The sequence below is a fragment of the Prunus avium genome, chromosome 6 (genome assembly GCF_965620075.1).
Source record: "Prunus avium chromosome 6, drPruAviu1.hap1.1, whole genome shotgun sequence".
NCBI classification, from domain to species: domain Eukaryota; kingdom Viridiplantae; phylum Streptophyta; class Magnoliopsida; order Rosales; family Rosaceae; genus Prunus; species Prunus avium.
Window position 1 is genome coordinate 36,505,104 of NC_142289.1, and position 18,527 is coordinate 36,523,630.

General features: G+C 37.7%; 2 protein-coding genes and 1 pseudogene across 2 annotated transcripts in view; 1 reads left to right on the top strand and 2 right to left on the bottom strand.

Moving 5' to 3' along the window:
• Positions 1-861: 861 nt before the first annotated feature.
• Positions 862-5,239, bottom strand: LOC110767534 (F-box protein At-B-like; annotated as a pseudogene).
• Positions 5,240-5,708: 469 nt separating this feature from the next.
• On the bottom strand, positions 5,709-7,996 carry LOC110767508 (Ribonuclease E inhibitor RraA/Dimethylmenaquinone methyltransferase). Its single transcript, XM_021971061.2, has 2 exons — positions 7,765-7,996; positions 5,709-6,368 (listed from the first exon to the last, which is right to left on the bottom strand). The coding sequence occupies exon 2, from the start codon at positions 6,359-6,361 to the stop codon at positions 5,861-5,863; it is 501 nt and encodes a 166-aa protein (XP_021826753.1). The 5' UTR covers positions 6,362-6,368; positions 7,765-7,996; the 3' UTR covers positions 5,709-5,860.
• Positions 7,997-15,293: 7,297 nt separating this feature from the next.
• LOC110767526 (serine/threonine-protein kinase BRI1-like 1) overlaps positions 15,294-18,527 on the top strand; it is a 4,277-nt gene continuing 1,043 nt past the window's right edge. The window contains 6 exon segments of the mRNA XM_088254735.1: positions 15,294-15,749; positions 16,028-18,256; positions 18,258-18,278; positions 18,280-18,333; positions 18,335-18,430; positions 18,432-18,523. Coding sequence (XP_088110861.1) covers positions 16,253-18,256; positions 18,258-18,278; positions 18,280-18,333; positions 18,335-18,430; positions 18,432-18,523 — 2,267 coding nt within the window. The 5' untranslated portion in view covers positions 15,294-15,749; positions 16,028-16,252.

Genomic DNA, 18,527 nt, shown 5'->3' on the forward strand with positions numbered 1-18,527 from the left:
GGATCCATTACTGACAGACGCTCTACTTCAGGCTACTTCACCTTTGTGGGAGGTAATCTAGTCACTTGGCGGAGTAAAAAACAAAATGTGGTTTCTCGGTCTAATGCAGAAGTAGAGTATCGAGGAATGGCTCATGGAGTTTGTGAATTGCTATGGATCAGAAGACTCTTGACAGAATTGGGTTTCAAGCCAGAAAAGCCAATGGAGTTGCATTGTGACAACAAGTCAGCGATTGATATTGCCCATAATCCAGTTCAACATGATCGAACCAAACATGTTGAGGTGGATAGATATTTTATCAAAGAAAAAATTGAGAAGAAGATCATCCGCCTACCATTCGTAAAATCAGAAGATCAATTAGCTGATATCTTAACCAAAGCTGTTTGTAGCAGAGTGTTTTATGACTCACTTACCAAGTTGGGCATTGGTGACGTATATGCACCAACTTGAGGAGGAGTGTTGACATGAGTCTCCTAATTAATCAAGGAGAATTATTTCCTTGATTAATTAAGGGATTTACTTTCCCATTCCATTTAGTTGACAAATCTGTGTATAATTAGGAGATACTTTCTTAATTCCTGATAGAATCTCATTCCTTGTAAAGCACTCTGTAAACTCATATATATACCTCCTTATGGAGAAGAATATAATAATCAGAACATATTGAAAACCCGTATTCATATTTTAGCAAGAAGCACTCAAAACATAAACAAAAACAAAGTACTTTTAAAATTTAGCTATATGAATGCAACGAAACTTTTGGATGTTGGTGTTACAGGTTCATATACATGGATGAATTCTTACAATAAAATGGGTTCATCAAATAAGATAGAGAAACAGCTCTATGTATAAGGGGGACTTTCATTGGAGATATCCAGCTCTATGGAATTGCCATCTATCATAACATCCCATTTCACAGCCCTCCAAACATATTGTCATCCATGGCCTCTGGTTATGAATTTCGCTAAGAGCTGGATATCCTTTGCTAGCTAGAAGAGTGCCCCCAATACCAAGCCAGTGTAGTTCGGGGAAGGAAGGCCTCTTAAGAAAACTCAGTGAATTAACAGACAAACCAGTGCAATTCAGAAGGTCAAGCCTCCGAAGCAGTTTACATTCGTCTCGAAATGTTTTCATGGCCAAACAATCTAGAGAAATATCAGTCACAGAGCAATGCTGAAGACACAACTCGGTAATCTCAGTACCAGCCATGGCAATTGTAAAAATGGCTTTATCTGATATTCTAGGCATGTGTCCTAAATCCAGGACTGACAATGTTTTGCGAATTGTGCCGCCACCATGTAACAAATAAGAAATTCCCTCCTCAATCACCCTCTCACAGTGTCTGAGACACAAATGTGTTATGGATGGAATCCCCTGGGCAAGAACCGATAAGCCATAATCGGTAATATCAGCTCCTGCGAGATTCAGCATACTTAAGCTACGAAGGGAAGAAATGGAACCGAGGCAGGAATCTGCTATGCTCCTACACGCACACAAGTCAAGCACCTCCAGGACCCAACTGCTTCACGGTTTCCCTAGTTATAAGACTGCAGGACAGCAACTTCACCTCAACAAGGGAACATGGGAACTCAGTAACATCGAGAAAGGCCAAGTCTGACAAAAAAGAGGCATTCCAAGCTTCAAACTTCTTCAACTTCAGACACGAGTGTAAGATCGATGCATAACCTGTTGGAAAATGGCTCACATTTAGTATGCAAGTGAAGGAGTGAGCGACCGGTCGCAAGGTTTGGGCGACCGGTCGTTTTTACACAGATTCGAAGTCTGGAGAAAATGCATGGGGCGACCGGTCGCTAGTTCTTTGCGACCGGTCGCAGGAAACATGAGCGACCGGTCGCGTGCCATTTGCGACCGGTCGTAAAGGAACAGAATCGAAACTGAAGCCTCAGTCCAAAAGCGACCGGTCGTCCCAGTTGTGCTGTGACGATTTCTTACGTGTTTTCAACTGTGTTTTCGAGGGCTATCGCTTTCCACAAGATTTCAGAGGCTTAGTGGGTCACTTCTGAGTTAAATGAATGTTGACTACCTGCTGGATAGTTGGGAGAGCACTCATGGCTAATTGGTTATCTTACTTTGAATATTCTTCTCTCCATTTTCTGGTTTAATGGAGGTGGCTGAGTTGGATTCTATTTACCTACTTGATCTGACTTTTAGTCTAAGTGGTGACTAAAGGGAGGAACGTGGAGGACAAGCTGATATCTTATCTCTTGTGCATTGGCTTGTGTAGGTAATGGGGTGAAGTAAGATAACACAAGAAGAGAAAACAAGTTGAATAAGAGGAAGTGGCTGAAGCAGAAACAATGTGTGGTTAATCTCAAGGTGGTCAAGTAGCTGGGTGCTATTGTGTTCAAAGGAGGTTAAGTCACCAAGGGAGAACGTGAGGGAGAGCAATCAGTTCAAGTTAGGAGCTGAGTTGGGGTCTTGAGAGTCTAGACACCAAGGAGGGAACACCAAGGGTTGTGAGAGTGTTCACAAGTGCATCAAAGTGTTGAGCAAGGGGTGTGAGAGAAAAGAGAGCTTGGGGAGAGAATAGAGTTCTAAGGGGGTTTTTCTGTGTAAAACCAAAGTTGTAACTTATTCTTTCATGAAGTGAATTTCTTAAGGGGATCACCAAGAGGATGTAGGCAATTGCTGAACCTCTATAAATTCTTGTGTCACTTTGTGCTTGGTTGTTGTCTCAAGTGTGTGTGTGTGTGATTCATCCATCATTGTGTGTGTCACAAAGTCCATCAACAACAAGATCATTAGGGGAGTGAGTGAAAGTGTTTGTCCATTTTCACAACATAACCTGCATCATGCATCACTGACTTTGGAAAACCCACAGAGTCTCACTGACTCGACCTTTGCAGACCTCAGATAGAAGAAACATGCCCATATCGTTTACTCTTTTGACTGAGACTTGCTGGTTATGTCTTCTTCGTATAAGAGACAATCCCATCAAATGATGGAAAGAGGCCAAATATTGAAGCCCGGTGTTGGTTAAGTCATGATTTGGTAATGGTTGCTTAACTGGTCTGTCTTCAAGATCTAGCTCTACCAAAGTGTTCCGGAAATGGCCATGATTAGCTCATCAGATATAGCATCTAAGACGAGGGACAAGCGCTGCAAGTGAATACAGATGATGATGGAGAGACGGGGATGCTAACACGAGCTGTTTGCACACTGTTCCTATCAGCACCAACTCTAATCTTATCCATGAGACGAATTACATCTTGCTCAAGCATTGACTGCAACTTCATACTTTTGAGAGCACTAGGCAGGAAGAAATCAATGGACTGAAAAGCATTTGCTCCTACATCTCTCCCTCAAATCTTAACAGAAAAAGACTGTTTGATTACCAAAGAAACAAACTTTAGCTTTTATACATTCCTTTTCTGACGAAACATGCTTCCTCATATGAAGTTTTACATTATATATCAAAGAGCAGCATTCAGACACAATAATAATACCTCCAAGCACAAGCATCCATTAAGCATTTGGTCCAGGTTGGTCTTAAATGCTTCAGTTGAGCACTGGTCTACCAATTCTAGCACAAGCACCCTAACAAAAACCTTCTCGTAACAGAAAAGATCAAGATGCAATCAGTGGCGGATCCAGGATTATGTGGCCAAGGGGGCTTAGTGTAAAAGTTCCAAAATTTTTCTAAACAGAGGAAGCATGAATGGCGGAGGCTAGAAAAAGAGGAAGCATGAATGAAAGGGAATAACATAAAGGTGAGCAATGAAAATGGAAGGGAATAACATAAACAAATTGAACTATAAAAACCCAGCTGCTGTTTTGCCCAGAAATTTGAAGCTTTTTCGTCACCAAAAGTTTTTAGCGACAGATGTTCATCAGATTTTTCGTGGCTAAAACTTTTCTGCGACGGTGTTCTTCAGATTTTTCGTCACTAAAAGTCAAATTTCCAGATCAACTTCAGACTTATATACAAGGGTAAGTTCCAGGTTTCTATCTTTAGTTTAGTCGTTTCCTGATTTTATTTGCAGGCTGTTTCACAAATTAGACCAGAATAATAACACATACATATGGGAATGAAGATGTGAAATTAGGAATGAAGAGTTTGGAGCTGCTGTGCAGAATCGTGTGTAAGTGATGCGGTTTTTTTTTTTTTTTTTTTTAAACCTGGCCCAAAACGACGTCGTTTTGAGGCCAGGTCAATTAAAAAAAATTTGACTGAGCCTTGGACCAAACGACGTCGATTGGCAAGGCAGGTTTTGAAAAAAAATTAGCACGCAGCGTGCGCAATGCGCAGCAGCAGAGGAAGAGTTCGGCTGGGAATTTCGTCGAGCAGTTGGTGTGCAGGGGCTTCCAGCAGCAGTCCAAGGGGGCTTTCATGGAGTCCCTTCCCAATTTTTCAGCATTCCAAGGGGGCTTCAGCCCCCTCTTGTCCCAACGTCGATCCGCCTTTGGATGCAATCTTGGGTTGGGCAAAAACTAGACAAAATATCAAAATGGATTACCTGAGATTGGGGCAGGCCTCCCCGATGGAAGTGAAGACTTGATAGGACAGCAGGGAGCAGCTTAACAAATTCAGTTCTTGAAGATGTGGGCCCAGAATAACTCCGAGTGACAAATTGTCAAGGTGGAGAAAATTTAGGGTGAGGCTGTGGAGGCCTCTGCAGCCACCAACCATACTATTTAGAATCTGGGCATCAGGAGAAAATGCCTGCATATACAATTGCAATTGCCAGTCTTTTTATAATTTTCAGTTCACAAAACAAAAGGCAAATAAAAGAAGAGTGCTGCTATTTAGACACACACCATTGACCACTTTAGCTGACCAACTTATGTGGCAATTGATGTGTCATGCCAACTCAATTAATGAATGTAGCCATGTCAATTAAAAAACAAATTAAAAAACCTTAGCGTTCCTAATAAGTGGACTCGTGGCAACATTCATTAATTGACATAGCATAACACATCGGTTACCACATAAGGTGGTCAGTTAAGGTGGTCAATGTTGTGTATCTAAATAGCATTACTCAAGAAACCCAAGTAGAATTCAGAAAGAAAAAGACTTTACAGAGAGATTGATAGACGAGAGTAAAGGCAGGGCATGAGAGACTGAGAAGCTCATGGCTTTGTTAACACATGAAACTGAGCACAGAGCCTCTATTTCCAACTTGAGCAGAACTTACTCTATCAATAAGCTGCTGGGCAGTCTCTCCAAACCCATCCTCCTTTCTTCTTTTTGCTTCTTCTGCTCCATCTTCTCTAATTTGGCATCATCAACTGTTCGGTTTCGACCTATCTGTATGAAGAAGAACTAGTTTTGGGACTTAGGTTGTCACCATTGGGTTTACAAGGCTCTTTCTTTATGGGCTAACCCAATAACCCATCACCAATGCAAAGCAATTTAACAAAAAGGCAAAGCCAAGTCACCAGGCCATTCATATAGTTTTATATGATAGTTGAATCTTGAAGAAACATAATATGTTGCTGATATTGGAGAAAAACTTAGTTGCAATGGGATAGTAATGTTTTGCTATTCCCGATTAATAATGCTATGTTAAGTGGAAGTGTTATCATGTGAGTCATAGCGTCATTGGCCGGGATAGCAAAATAGTGTTATTCCCGTTTCATGGAAGTCTCTCTTAATATTGGCAATAGATAATGGTGTCATAATTGAATAATAATTGAAAATACTCGGCCCTAGCAGCTGATAAAAATTATAAAACAAAGAAAAAAAATGAAAACTAACACATTCTTTTGTTGATAAAGAAAATTTAATGCATACACAGATGCTAACAAAAGTGAAATAACAAGTTCCAAGTACAATTGACTTCAGAACTCAGTGCTCTTATTGGTTTGACAGTTTTAAATGTGAAGCAACAGTGCTGATTCAAAGAGACAATTCAGATGTGGAGATGAGGATGCCATCACTATCCGCATACAACCATTCGCCTTCACGAATCAAGGTTCCTGCAATGTTGATCGGGACATGCTTTTCGCCAATGCCTTTTTTGCTTGATTTCACCGGATGAGATGCCAAAGCTCTCACCCCAATATCGCATCCGTTTACCTCATCTACATCTCTGATGCAGCCATTTACCACAATACCAGCCCATCCCATGTTTTGAGCCAACTGTCCCAAATTCCCCCCAACCAAAGCACATCTCATGCTTCCTCCACCATCAACAACTAAAACTCTTCCCTCACCTCTGGTTTCGAGAAGCTGTCTTATTAAAACGTTGTCCTCGAACACCTTAAGTGTGACAATGGGGCCTGAGAATGCTCTACGTTGTCCGTATATCTGGAATATTGGTGGCAGAACACGCAAATCTCCACTTCCTAAAAGGGCTGTATTCGTATCACAAGCTTCAGCAGTTGCTAGGGCAGCCATATTTCTCCTGCAAGATAGAGTCAACATATCATTAAAATGCGGTACAGAAAATAAAACTACTTTAGCACACGTTCAACGAGCCTTTGTAATAGTTTCTAGATTTTTATCTCCCTTACAATATTGCTGGAATACTTAAGAGAAAACAGAGGGATTAAAAGAACCATATGTTATGTACACGCAAATATAGCACCGGCATCATGCATAGAATTGTCCTACGTATCACTAGCTTAGTAAATTTATTGACCGTATTTACATTCCATATAACCAAATAAGGAAAAGAACATAGCTTTTTGAACTTTCCACCTCTCATTTTCCACCTATCTTCATTATCATCTTCACCTCAGTTCTACATACTTCAAAACTATGGAGGTAAGGGATTTGCTACGTTGTACAACTTAGCTGAGGGAGAGAGAGCTAGATTTGATATGTGTGTGTGTCTTTCTGTTTCAGATCATCACACTTCACAAAGGAGAAACTAATTTATCTATGGCTCCTGCTATCAGAGCTTATGTTGCATGAATACCAAAAATAAATATATCCACAATGTTTACTGACATGAGGAGAGACAAAGACCAACTTCTTTATGCACAAATGTGTTTGCAATTGCACTTCAACAACATTCGGGATTGCGGACATTCAGAACTATAAATTATGAAAGAATTCAGGATTGGCATCTCTGTTCTCCCCATCAGCAGCTTCAGTACAATTACCTAATCTCAACCCATACATCAAATTTGGATTTTGAGAGAGACAGAGTGACAATCACCCAACACCTCTGCCTTCAATGTTTTCTTTCCCAATGCATGCATCAAGAACAGAATCATAGAAGCATGAGTTAAAACCAATGAAAGTCAAAGCTCCATCTTCAGATGAAATCTGGAGAAAGCTAATCAGGCCAAGCTCAAATCTTCCTAGATGCCCCAAAAGTGGAATGAGCAGCAGAAGATTAAAGAATGTTTTAGTTAACAGAAGGACAAAAAGATCCATTAGATCCATTGAAGATCACATACTGGGATGGGATGAATACTTTTGATCAAGTGAGTAGATAGAGGCATAAATTGACAAAATTTTATTTAGAGATAAAACTTAACAAAGAAAACTTCAATGAAACCTGAGGGTAATAGGAATAAATTTACCAATAATCTACTATTAGAGTAATAGGAATAAATTTTTCATTTACAAACTTCAATAATTACTGCTTCTCTAATTATATAAAGAACTAATCAGTAACAACTGACAAGATGCTAACTTCCAGAAACCATGAATATGATATTAGCATTTAGCATTGAATTGAAACAAATAAATAAATAAAATAAAACCAAAAAACAGAAAAAAAGTTGATCTTGAGATTCTTGACAAAACTTCATGACCAGAAAAGCTGAAACCAAGAAATTGAAGCTTACCCAACAAAGAATGAAATGGCTGTCTGAAGGTGGAGAGCTTTGGGGTTTAATCTTCACCCATCAAATGTGAAAGAGGTTCTCTTTGAATTGTGATGGTGGTGGTGGTCAGCGTTTACTCTCCTTCTGTCTTTGCTCAGTCAAGTCTTCATTCTTTTCTTTTATAGATTGTGAAGTACAAAAAGAGTCAAAAGCTGATATCAGCCACCCAGTACCAGTTACCAATTTCTTAGTAGATTATCCTCTTGGTTTTTGTGCCTCTGTAAATTGCACCAGGCGCCAAAGATAGTTGGTTGGTTATGTTTAATTTCCTTCTTTTTTTCCACCCAAAGAAAAAGAGACTGTAATTCCAAACTATCTCACCCTCTCTTAAACATGGCCTGCATGGGCTTGACCCGGATCAAGTCTATAGGAATTAACTTCTGGGCCTAGGCTAGGTCTAATTTTTGAGCTTAATTTTAAGAGTTGGGCTACCCTGAAGTTTAATCTCATTGGGCTATGGACTCGTCCCACGGGTCAGGTTGTGTTAAGCCCAGGCCGAACAAATGAATGTCGCTCAAAGCGTACATATAGTTGGACCAAAAAGAGGGAGCTTCTATAATGAGGGAGCTATGTTGAGGGTTTCAATCTAGCCGTTCAACAATAGCTTTGTAATTCATCATGTGGCTATTAAGGACCCCCTTAGTGTAAGAAGCCTAACGAATGAGTAGTTTTTGAATTATAATTTAGGTCGGTTCAGCCCAACCCACAACTTTGACCCAATATATAAAACTTCAAAGGCAGCTCCACCAAGTCCAGTCCCAACCAGGCCCAAAATTAGGTCTGGCCAAAAAAATTAGGTGGCATGCATGAGCTTGGTTGTATCGTTGTAATGAATTCAAATAAATGAAATGATATTTAAGGTTCATGGCCATTGCTTTCACTCTATCATTTGGTCGGCTCAAAATGTCAAAGCAAAAAGGGTCAGGGAAGAAAAGAAAATTTGAACTCTCACATATTGGTAGGTATGAAGAAGAAAAAGTTTCAAGATTTGAGGGAGAAGCCTAGGAAAGAAACGTGGCACCCACGACTTATAACTTTTGAATGAAATTACCTTCCCTACCCATAATTATATATCATGATTACAGGTAAGAAATATTGGACCAGCCTTCAATCTGCTACATGATTCAAAAGTCTTTAGCTAGATATGAGCTATTTAGTTTGTCTAACCAATGATGCCAAAATGGTGAAATGAGTTACTCAAAGTCCTTTTAGGCTTTCACATGGCTCAAAAGTTATATATCTTATGCAGCACTCAAAATCCTTATTTGGTTGTATCGAAACATATAATTAATCATTCTTAAAAGAATATTAATAGTGAATTTCAAATATTTAAATATCTAGCGTTAAGTTGTCGATACATGTATGATTGATAACTGTTGAATAATGTAAATCCTATTAGCTAGGGATTACATCAATCATCAACGAAATGTAGACGAATGGGCAAAGCTCCATGTACGACCATCAACCCTATAAATGGTAAAGCAGTTGATTTCAAATATAAACCCTACACGGGATTACATCAATCATTAACGATTATCAATGTAGACGAATTGATAAGACTCTGTGTACGACTATCAAACACAAGTGGTAAAGCTATTGATTTTCAATAGTATTTTAGTGAAACCAAAAGTGTAGTTATGAATTATGAATATATAATTCTTACTATTGTTATGGTTTGATCACTTGACCCCTATCCACAAAGTTAAAGGAAGCAGCAGCAAGCAGGAAAGCTTTCTTTTCCTAGTATTAGAGACAAATATCTCATAATATCAAATCTTTCCTAGTCTTTTGAAAAGAAAGCCAAAAGAACTATTTGGGCCATCAACTTTTTCCCCTCCTGTGAACATTATCACCAAGTAATGATTATATGTAGCATTTCTGTGACATTGCCTATTTGCTTTTAGGGTTTCTATCAAGTTAATTTGTCACAAACTAAAAATCCAAGATGAAGACAAGAGAAGGATACATATATTAATAGCTATACAACCGCCCCCGGTGGTGTGGAAGAAGCAATTGAGACGTCTATTTACAAGCTAACCAATTTCAACGAACTGTAGGGTCTCAAAGACACATTTTATTATAATTTAGAATATCAACAATATCCCATGGAAAACGCAATGTACCAATTCCAGCTAAAGTCAAATATTTCGGAGGCTCCACCGGAGACCAGACTCCCTTTCCTTGGGAGCCCTACTCTACTTAGGTTTGTTTGTTGCCTTACCTTTTGGTGCACTCCAAGCTTTCTGTTCATTTGATATGATTAATTAATCTTTACATATGCATGTATGATGTATATGATTCTCAACTTGTTTCAACACATCTTTTCAAATTGTTTCGAAACATCTTTTAGATGAAGCTCTAGACCACGCTAGGTACAAATAGTTTCGTTGTTTTCTTATCATCTTATCAGAGAAAATGAAAAAAAGAAAACGAATTTTTATATTTTGGTAAATCAAAGTTTATTACTAATTAGGAAAAATGATGCACCAAATAGAGATTGAGAATTCGCACTCAAGCAAGTTCTTTCGTGCTAGATTACCCAAAATAGGACGTTCAAAGTTCAAATGGCGGTCCAGCAAAGTAACAAGTCCAACTTTATCATCCATTAGTGTGTCTAGAATTTTTCTTGTGTTTTAATATTCTTTTTTCTTCAATTTTAAGATATTTTATTTGTAATAATTATTTAGGAATATTCTAGAATATTGGGTCTTAGGGTTTTTTCTTTTTCTATTTAAACAATTTTAAGCATTGTACTCGTCCAGATTTTGGGTGTAAAGTTTGTGAATCCTTTATTTCCTGTTTTCTCATTGTGTCACAAGAGAAACGAAGGAGATAACATTAATTTTTGCCAAACACAAGCAAGTTACAACATAATAAATAAGGAAAAAAGAGAATGTGACAAACCGCAATAAGTTTATCACTACTTAGGGGAATGAGAAAGAAAAAAGGCTAAAAAAAACCTACCATTAAACAATCAAGATAATGTTATGACAAAAACTAAGGAAATAAGAGAGAATACAACAAAATATAAGAGATCGGTTACCCATTTTAGGGGAACGAAAAAAATAATCAACAAATCTAACATAAATTTCGATTGAACAAACATGAGCAAACTACGACATAACAAATAAGAAAACATGATAACACAACACACAAGCCGCTGAATTGATCACACACATAGGGGAACGAGCAAATAATAAAGAAATATACTAACAAAAACCTTTCACCAAATAATCATGAGCAAGTTAAAACATAACAAATAAGGAAATAATAGATACGAAAAAATTCAAAAAATCCATCATCCTCTTAGGGGAGTGAACAAAACACAAAATCTAACCTATATTGTCTCAAAATAAACATAAGCAAGTTACAACACGACAAATAAGGAAATGGAAAAATACAACAGATTGGTCACCCAATTAGGGGAACGAACAAAAAATACACAAAGATTATAACAATAACTACCACCAAAGAACAACAAAAAGGCTAGCATAAACCGCAGTCAAACAAACATGAGTAAGTTACAACACAACAACTAAAGCAATACTATAATACTACAAAATACAACAGACTGGTTTCCCTCTTAAGGGTATGAGTAAAAGAAAACAAAGGTGCTAACGAAAGTGGCCATCAAACAAATTTGGGTAAGTTGCGACCAACAAATATGGAGACCATATAGGGAGGCAAGATAACACAACAAAATACAATAAATCAATCACCCACTAAGAACAACAACGTGAAAAACGAACGAAGATTCTAGCAAAAAAATGTCACGAATAGACAAAATACTTTACATTACCATTTATTGATCGATTAATGTTATATATATGCGTGTTATTTACTAACCACATCTTTCACGAAAGTCAAGTTATGCATTTCGTACTTTTGCATGATCTGTGATCAACAAAAAAGCTAAAAAGTATGATGCAAGTAATTTGATTGCTAAATAACTTTGGGGGGGGGGGGGCGGGGTGGAATCATCATTTCCATACCAAGAGAGATAAAGGAAAGGGCATTTGCCATTATTTTCAAATGAAATCATGAATACCAACCTAATTAACAAAGTATACACATAAAGATGGGAAAAAAAAAAAAGAGTATATATATATATATATATATAGAGAGAGAGAGAGAGAGAAGGAGTAAGGTTGAAGAACCCGTGAAGAGGGTATTATATAATTATATATAATATAAGATGGTCTCTCATCTCATGTATATATGCCTATGGCTTTCTGGCATGGTGGGGAGCCGTGGGGCAGTGTTGATTTCGCACTTTATTCATTACCAACTTATATAAATCAATCAATAAATAAAACAAAAGCGACGGTCCATAAATCATCCTGCTTTCTTTGCGAGGATTCCGCTGTTTTCTAGCAAAACCAATAACATATACTCTTTAATTTAATTTAATTTAATTTCAATCATACGTGTATGACAATGCTGCTAATGATTTTATAAATGAACAAAGAAAATGACCAAAAAATTTGTGTGTGCCTTTCTTTGCTTTTTCTTTCTTTATAATTTACTGACTTTATTTAATAATAATAATATGAACATTTATTATTGTATATATTTTGTTGGATTGGGGTGCAAAGTGCGAATCTAGCGGGGTGTTGGGTGTTGTTTAGAAATCGATGCACTCGTGTGAAAAGCATACTGACAAAATGCACCCCCACTCAGCTACAAGCTTACCAACAACAACTACACAAATTTTGGCACACTTGACTTGGGTTTTGGAGAGTTGGGTTTAGTGAGAGACTCCAAGAGAGATCCCCCCACAACCCTATGCCCCGCGCCCCGCGCCTTCTCTCAGCTTTTCCAAGTTTTCTATATTTATACCATCCACCAACACCACCTTCTTCTTATTATAATCTTAATGTAATTACGAGGAAAACGTACTTGTATTGAAAATTTAGCAGTATTTTAAATCAATCACACAGTATTGTGCATTTTAACTTTCTAATATTATATTGCGTGAATGATTTAGAATATATATCGACACATGAGACTAAGTGAACAAAATAAAAGAAATATTAATTAACTCTTCATCAAGCATTATGTTTTTTTTCATATTAGTGTTGAAATATGTCTCAAATTCGGATGTATGATTTCCATTTGAAATAAAATGAAAGAAAGAGTTGAGTTAGTTGAAGTGCAGATATTGTTGAGTATAGTGCGAAGTTTTCTGCGTGAGAGATAGAAATTCTATGTTTTTGCTTTATAATTTGCCTTATTATCTTGGTTGGTTGGCACTCGAAAAAGCTATTCGCCACCCTCAACCTTTAATGACAATTTTACTCCTTTTGTAAAACCACTAAAATTGAAGCCTTACAGAAGAAGAAGAAGAAAAAATATCTCAATTAGTTTTTAAACATAAATTATGGATGTGGGGAGCAGTTTTTGGGGGACCAATACACTTAACGAAAAAAAATATATTAATAATGTTTTTAGGTCTCAACGTGCCTATCCAATAAGCTTCTTACTTCTCCCCCTTTCTCTCTCATGCAATGGACGTCCAACTTAAAAAGTCATTGCTTGCTATTTCATACTAACTTTTTAGGTCTTAAGAATATGTTTTTTAGTACCATTTATTCAATGTCATGACGTAAGATTCGAGTGCATTCTTTTATATTTATCCTCTTTTTCTATGTAACTAGTAGAGAATTATTGATGCATATAATTTGATAAAAGATTCTTCAATAAGTCTTTAAGATAAGGATTTGTTACATATTTATAATTTCGGGCGTTAAATTTGTATCTAAAAGACTACCATGTAAGTAGGAGCTCTTACATTTCTGTCAATAGCAGTGTGATATGCGTGCATAAGTTTTTCTTTTTGTGTTTTTTATGAATTATTTTTGCATATGTGTCAAATTGTGATTCGCATGAGTGAGGAGTATCTTCTTACAGTTAAGGAGACAAGTAATAACATTTATCAAGAGACCTCGATTAACACGTAATTCGAGTGAATAATAAAATCTTTCATGATATATTTTATTTGCTAGAGAAGAGCAATTTTTTTAATTGATAAGATTTAATAAGCTAGATTCGCATGCATGTTGAAGACAAGATGGAAAAAACTTGTAATAAGTTATAACAATATAAAGAGAGGTACAACAGACAAATCCTCTTTTATGCAACATTTACTATAATATATCTAAATTTCCTTTTTATTTGGTAAATGTTGAACATTGTTGATGTATTGAGAGTCGATCTCAAATTTATTTTTAATCTATTTGTGTTGGGATTTGAAGACTGTGTTTCCGAAAACCACCAAGGAATATATCCCACTTTGTACTACTTGGTACTTTTTTATTGTAATTTTATAAAAATAAAATTACGAGAGCGGGGAGTTGAGTTTAGCACTTTAGATGTAAGAGTAAAAAAAAAAAAAAAAAAGATGAAAAAAGAAGATGAAACAAATTAATTATGTTTTTTTTTTTTTGCTACAATAATTATATTAATTGTACATCACATTTTTCGTAAAGGTGAATGAGACTTATAGAAAATGTGTCCTCTAAATATGGTTCAAAGAAGTATACTTAATAAATGTGATAGATGTAACACTAGATAAGAAGGAATATTAGTTACCATTCTCCTTTGACAATGTGAACTGGAAATCCAACTGTTCATTTTCTGGATCATCTTTTACCAATTTGAAAACCATTTAGTCATCAAATCCAATTATTATTAAGTAAATAAGGAAAAAGATTTTCTATTTAAACCCCGCACTTCTCTTTGTTCACCCCAATACTTAAATCATTAAGCTGTAAGTTTTATTATTGTGGAAAAAGACAAAAAAAGTCATCCAACTTAATAATTAACCCTAGTACATCTATACACACACCCCACACAATGCACCACTCTTCATATTAAGTTTTAGAAAAATACAAACTCCTCTACATTCTATTTAAATTGGATCAGGACAGAGGTAAAGTATAAATTGGATCAGATCAAGACAAACTCTTCTACAAACTCCTCTACTTGGAGAGAGGTAAAGTTGTTATCTTTATCTAAAAAGTATTAAATTTCGAGTTTGGGGTTCCATTTGTTTTTGTTTTTTTCTGCTGGGAGCAAAGAAAATTGTGGAGTTTAAATAGAAAATATCTTTTATTTCTTATTTTTTCAATTTGGGGTGTATTTAAGGCTAGTTTGAGAAGATAATGGAGTTTTCTTAGAAATTGTGAAAATTTAAATTAAAAGATGAGGTGAACTTAGAACATGGGATAAATTAAGAGAAGTGTGGTGTTTAAATAGAAAATCTCTAAAAAAATCCAGTGTTTACTTCAAAATTGGTAACAAAATAATAACAATGATAATAAAAAAAGGAAGGATATCACAATCATATTTAGAGACGTACGTGCGGGGTAATCCGTCCAACTGCCCAAGAGCCCCGAAATTGTCAGAAATTGACAGAAGAAAGAGAGGGAGAGAGAAGGAATCATATCCCAAGTTTGACTGGACCCCGAAAATAGAGAAAAAGATGGGGGGCATCACTCCCACAATTTACTCCCTCTCTCTTTCTCTCTCCCCCAAAGCCCACCAACTTGCCTTTGTATTCTATATTCTTGTTTCTGTCTCACTTTACTTCCTCTAAAGCATCAAAAACTCCCTCCTCTTTCTCCAAGCCATTTTTTTTTCCTTCTTTTTTTTCTTTTCTTTTTCCTCTCCTTCTAAACTAAGCCATTTATCTTTTGTTCATCATTTCACCCTTCTGATCCTGCAAGCTGCAGACTTGTGTGAATCTGCAGAAAGCAAGAGTGTCACATTCACATGAACAGTTTTGGGGGTGTTTTGCCTTCTGGGTTCCAAAATTGGCAGTCAAAGAGAAAAGAAAAAAGAAAAAATTAAACGACTGAAATGAAATGCTAGTACTGTACTTGCTGGTTTGAGTATCACAGCCCGACATTTCTGAACATCGTACCCAGAGGTTCTGTCACTCCGAGGTATCTTCCTCTCCTTTCTTTCGCTAACAATCTCTGATTACCCATTATAGCTCAGCACGAGCTTCTCTTCCTTTAAGCCCCCATCACTCTTACTTTCTATTTTTTTCATTTTCTCTTTCGTTCATGTTCATGGTATTTGTTAGCTCATAAATGTTTGTGTTCTTGATGTGTTTCTTGCAAAGTTTGATGCTTTCATACATGTTTGATACTTGATAGTGATTTCCACCACCAAACCTACCCTTTTGTTTATTTAATTCTTTTTGGTCTTTTGATTGCAGCTTCTAAGCAGAGCCCACTTGAGAAAATGTGTGGAAATTTTGCAAGGTTCAGCTCAGATCTGAAATGAAGCAAACTGGTTAAGTTTAGGTGAATGAATTTTGTATAGTTGGTGCTGTTTTCATCAGCCATCTGCCAAAAAAGATTCTTTTTTTCATGAGTTTCTGAAAGGATGATGATGATGAAGAGAGATTAGATCAGAACAAGGAGGGGGTAGCTGTTAGTACATGATGGGATTCTTCTGCTTTCTTTTGCTGTTTGTTTTTCACTTCTACCTGCTCCTAAGTTTGGCCTCAGGCGCCAGAAATTTGTCTTCATCTAAACAACTACAACAAGAACAAAGCCAGAGTGATGATGATGAGGTGGGGCTGCTGTTGGCTTTCAAACAATCCTCTGTTCAATCTGATCCCCATGGTTTCTTGTCTGATTGGAAAGCTGATTCTGCCACCCCTCTCTGCTCATGGAGGGGCCTCACCTGCTCTTCTGATGGCCACGTCATCACCATCAACCTCTCCAACGCTGGTCTCATTGGCAGCCTACACTTTCCAACTCTCACGGCCTTGCCGAGTCTCCAAAATCTCTATCTGCAAGGCAATTCATTCTCTGCTGCTGATCTCTCTGTCTCCAACAGAACCTCATGTAGACTTGAGACTGTGGACTTGTCCTCCAACAACATCTCTGAACCTTTTCCAAGTCCATCTTTTCTTCTGGGTTGTGATAATCTTGCTTCTGTTAACCTCTCTCACAATTCAATCCCTGGTGGCAGTCTCAGCTTTGGTTCTTCTCTGCTGCAGCTTGACCTCTCTCACAATCAGATTTCTGATACAGCCTTGTTGACATGTCAAAATCTGAATCTGCTCAATGTTTCCACTAACAAGCTCACTGGAAAACTGAGTGATTCTCTCTTTTCTTGCAAGAATCTATCAACCCTTGACCTTTCAAACAATACTTTTTCTGGGGAAATACCAAGCAGCTTCCTGGCAAAGGCCTCAGCATCTCTCAAGTATTTGGATCTCTCAAGCAACAATTTCACTGGAAAATTCTCCAACCTTGATTTTGGGCAGTGCAGAAGCATCACTTTGCTGAAGCTAGCACACAACGCACTCTCTGGGGATCAATTTCCTGTAAGCCTTGGTAACTGTCAGGTTCTGGAGACACTAGACCTCTCCAATAATAAGCTTGAGAACAAAATTCCTGGTGTTTTGTTGGGCAATCTCAAGAAATTGAGGCAACTGTTTTTGGGTCATAATCATTTTTCTGGTGAAATTCCAACTGAACTAGGAAGGGCTTGTGGGACTCTTCAGGAACTTGATATCTCTGTTAACAATCTTTCTGGAGGGTTGCCTTCAAGTTTTGCATCCTGCTCTTCTTTGTTTAGTCTCAATCTTGGTCGCAATCAGCTCTATGGAAATTTCCTTAGTTCCATTGTAAGTAGTCTTCCTAGTTTGAGATACCTATATGTGCCATTCAACAACATAACTGGTCCTGTGCCACTGTCTCTTACCAATGGTACTCGGCTTCAAGTGCTCGATCTCAGTTCTAATGCCTTCACGGGGAACGTCCCTTCAGGGTTTTGCTCCTCCAATGCTCCTTCAGCTTTGGAAAAGATACTTCTAGCCAACAATTTTCTCTCCGGGACTGTGCCCTCGGAACTTGGAAACTGCAAGAACCTGAAGGCTATTGATCTTAGTTTTAACAGTCTGAGTGGTCCAATTCCTTCAGAAATTTGGAGCCTGCCAAATCTCTCTGACTTGGTTATGTGGGCAAACAACCTCGCTGGTGAAATCCCAGAAGGTATTTGCATCAATGGAGGAAACCTGGAAACTCTGATTCTCAACAATAATCTCATCACTGGAACCATTCCCCGGTCCATAGCCAAATGCACCAATATGATTTGGGTGTCACTAGCTAGCAACCGCCTTACGGGAGATATCCCTTCTGGTATTGGAAATCTCATTAAGCTTGCTATACTTCAGTTGGGTAACAATTCACTCTCTGGACAGATTCCAGCTGAGCTTGGCAAGTGTCAGAGCCTTATTTGGCTTGATTTAAACAGCAATGACCTAAGCGGTTCTATCCCATCAGAGCTTGCCAACCAAGCTGGCCTAGTCTCTCTGGAACCGTTTCGGGAAGCAGTTTGCATTGTGAGAAATGAGGGTGGGACATCCTGCAGGGGTGCAGGAGGACTAGTTGAGTTTGAGGGAATCCGAGCAGAGAGACTGGAAAAAGTTTCCTATGGTGCACTCTTGCCCAGTCAACTAGAATTTACTCTGGCTTGACAGTTTACACATTCACCAGTAATGGCAGCCATTATCTACCTTGATCTATCCTACAATTCCTTGTCTGGAAGCATTCCTGACGACTTAGGTACACTGTCCTATCTGCAAGTCTTCAACCTTGGGCACAAACATGCTAACTGGAAATATTCCTGATAGCTTTGGAGGATTAAAAGCAATTGGAGTCCTTGATCTCTCTCACAATAATCTTCAGGGCGCTTTGCCG

What these genes read in the sequence shown, in the direction of transcription:
- LOC110767508 (XM_021971061.2), bottom strand. Translation starts at nt 6,361, where the DNA reads ATGGCTGCCCTAGCAACTGCTGAAGCTTGTGATACGAATACAGCCCTT.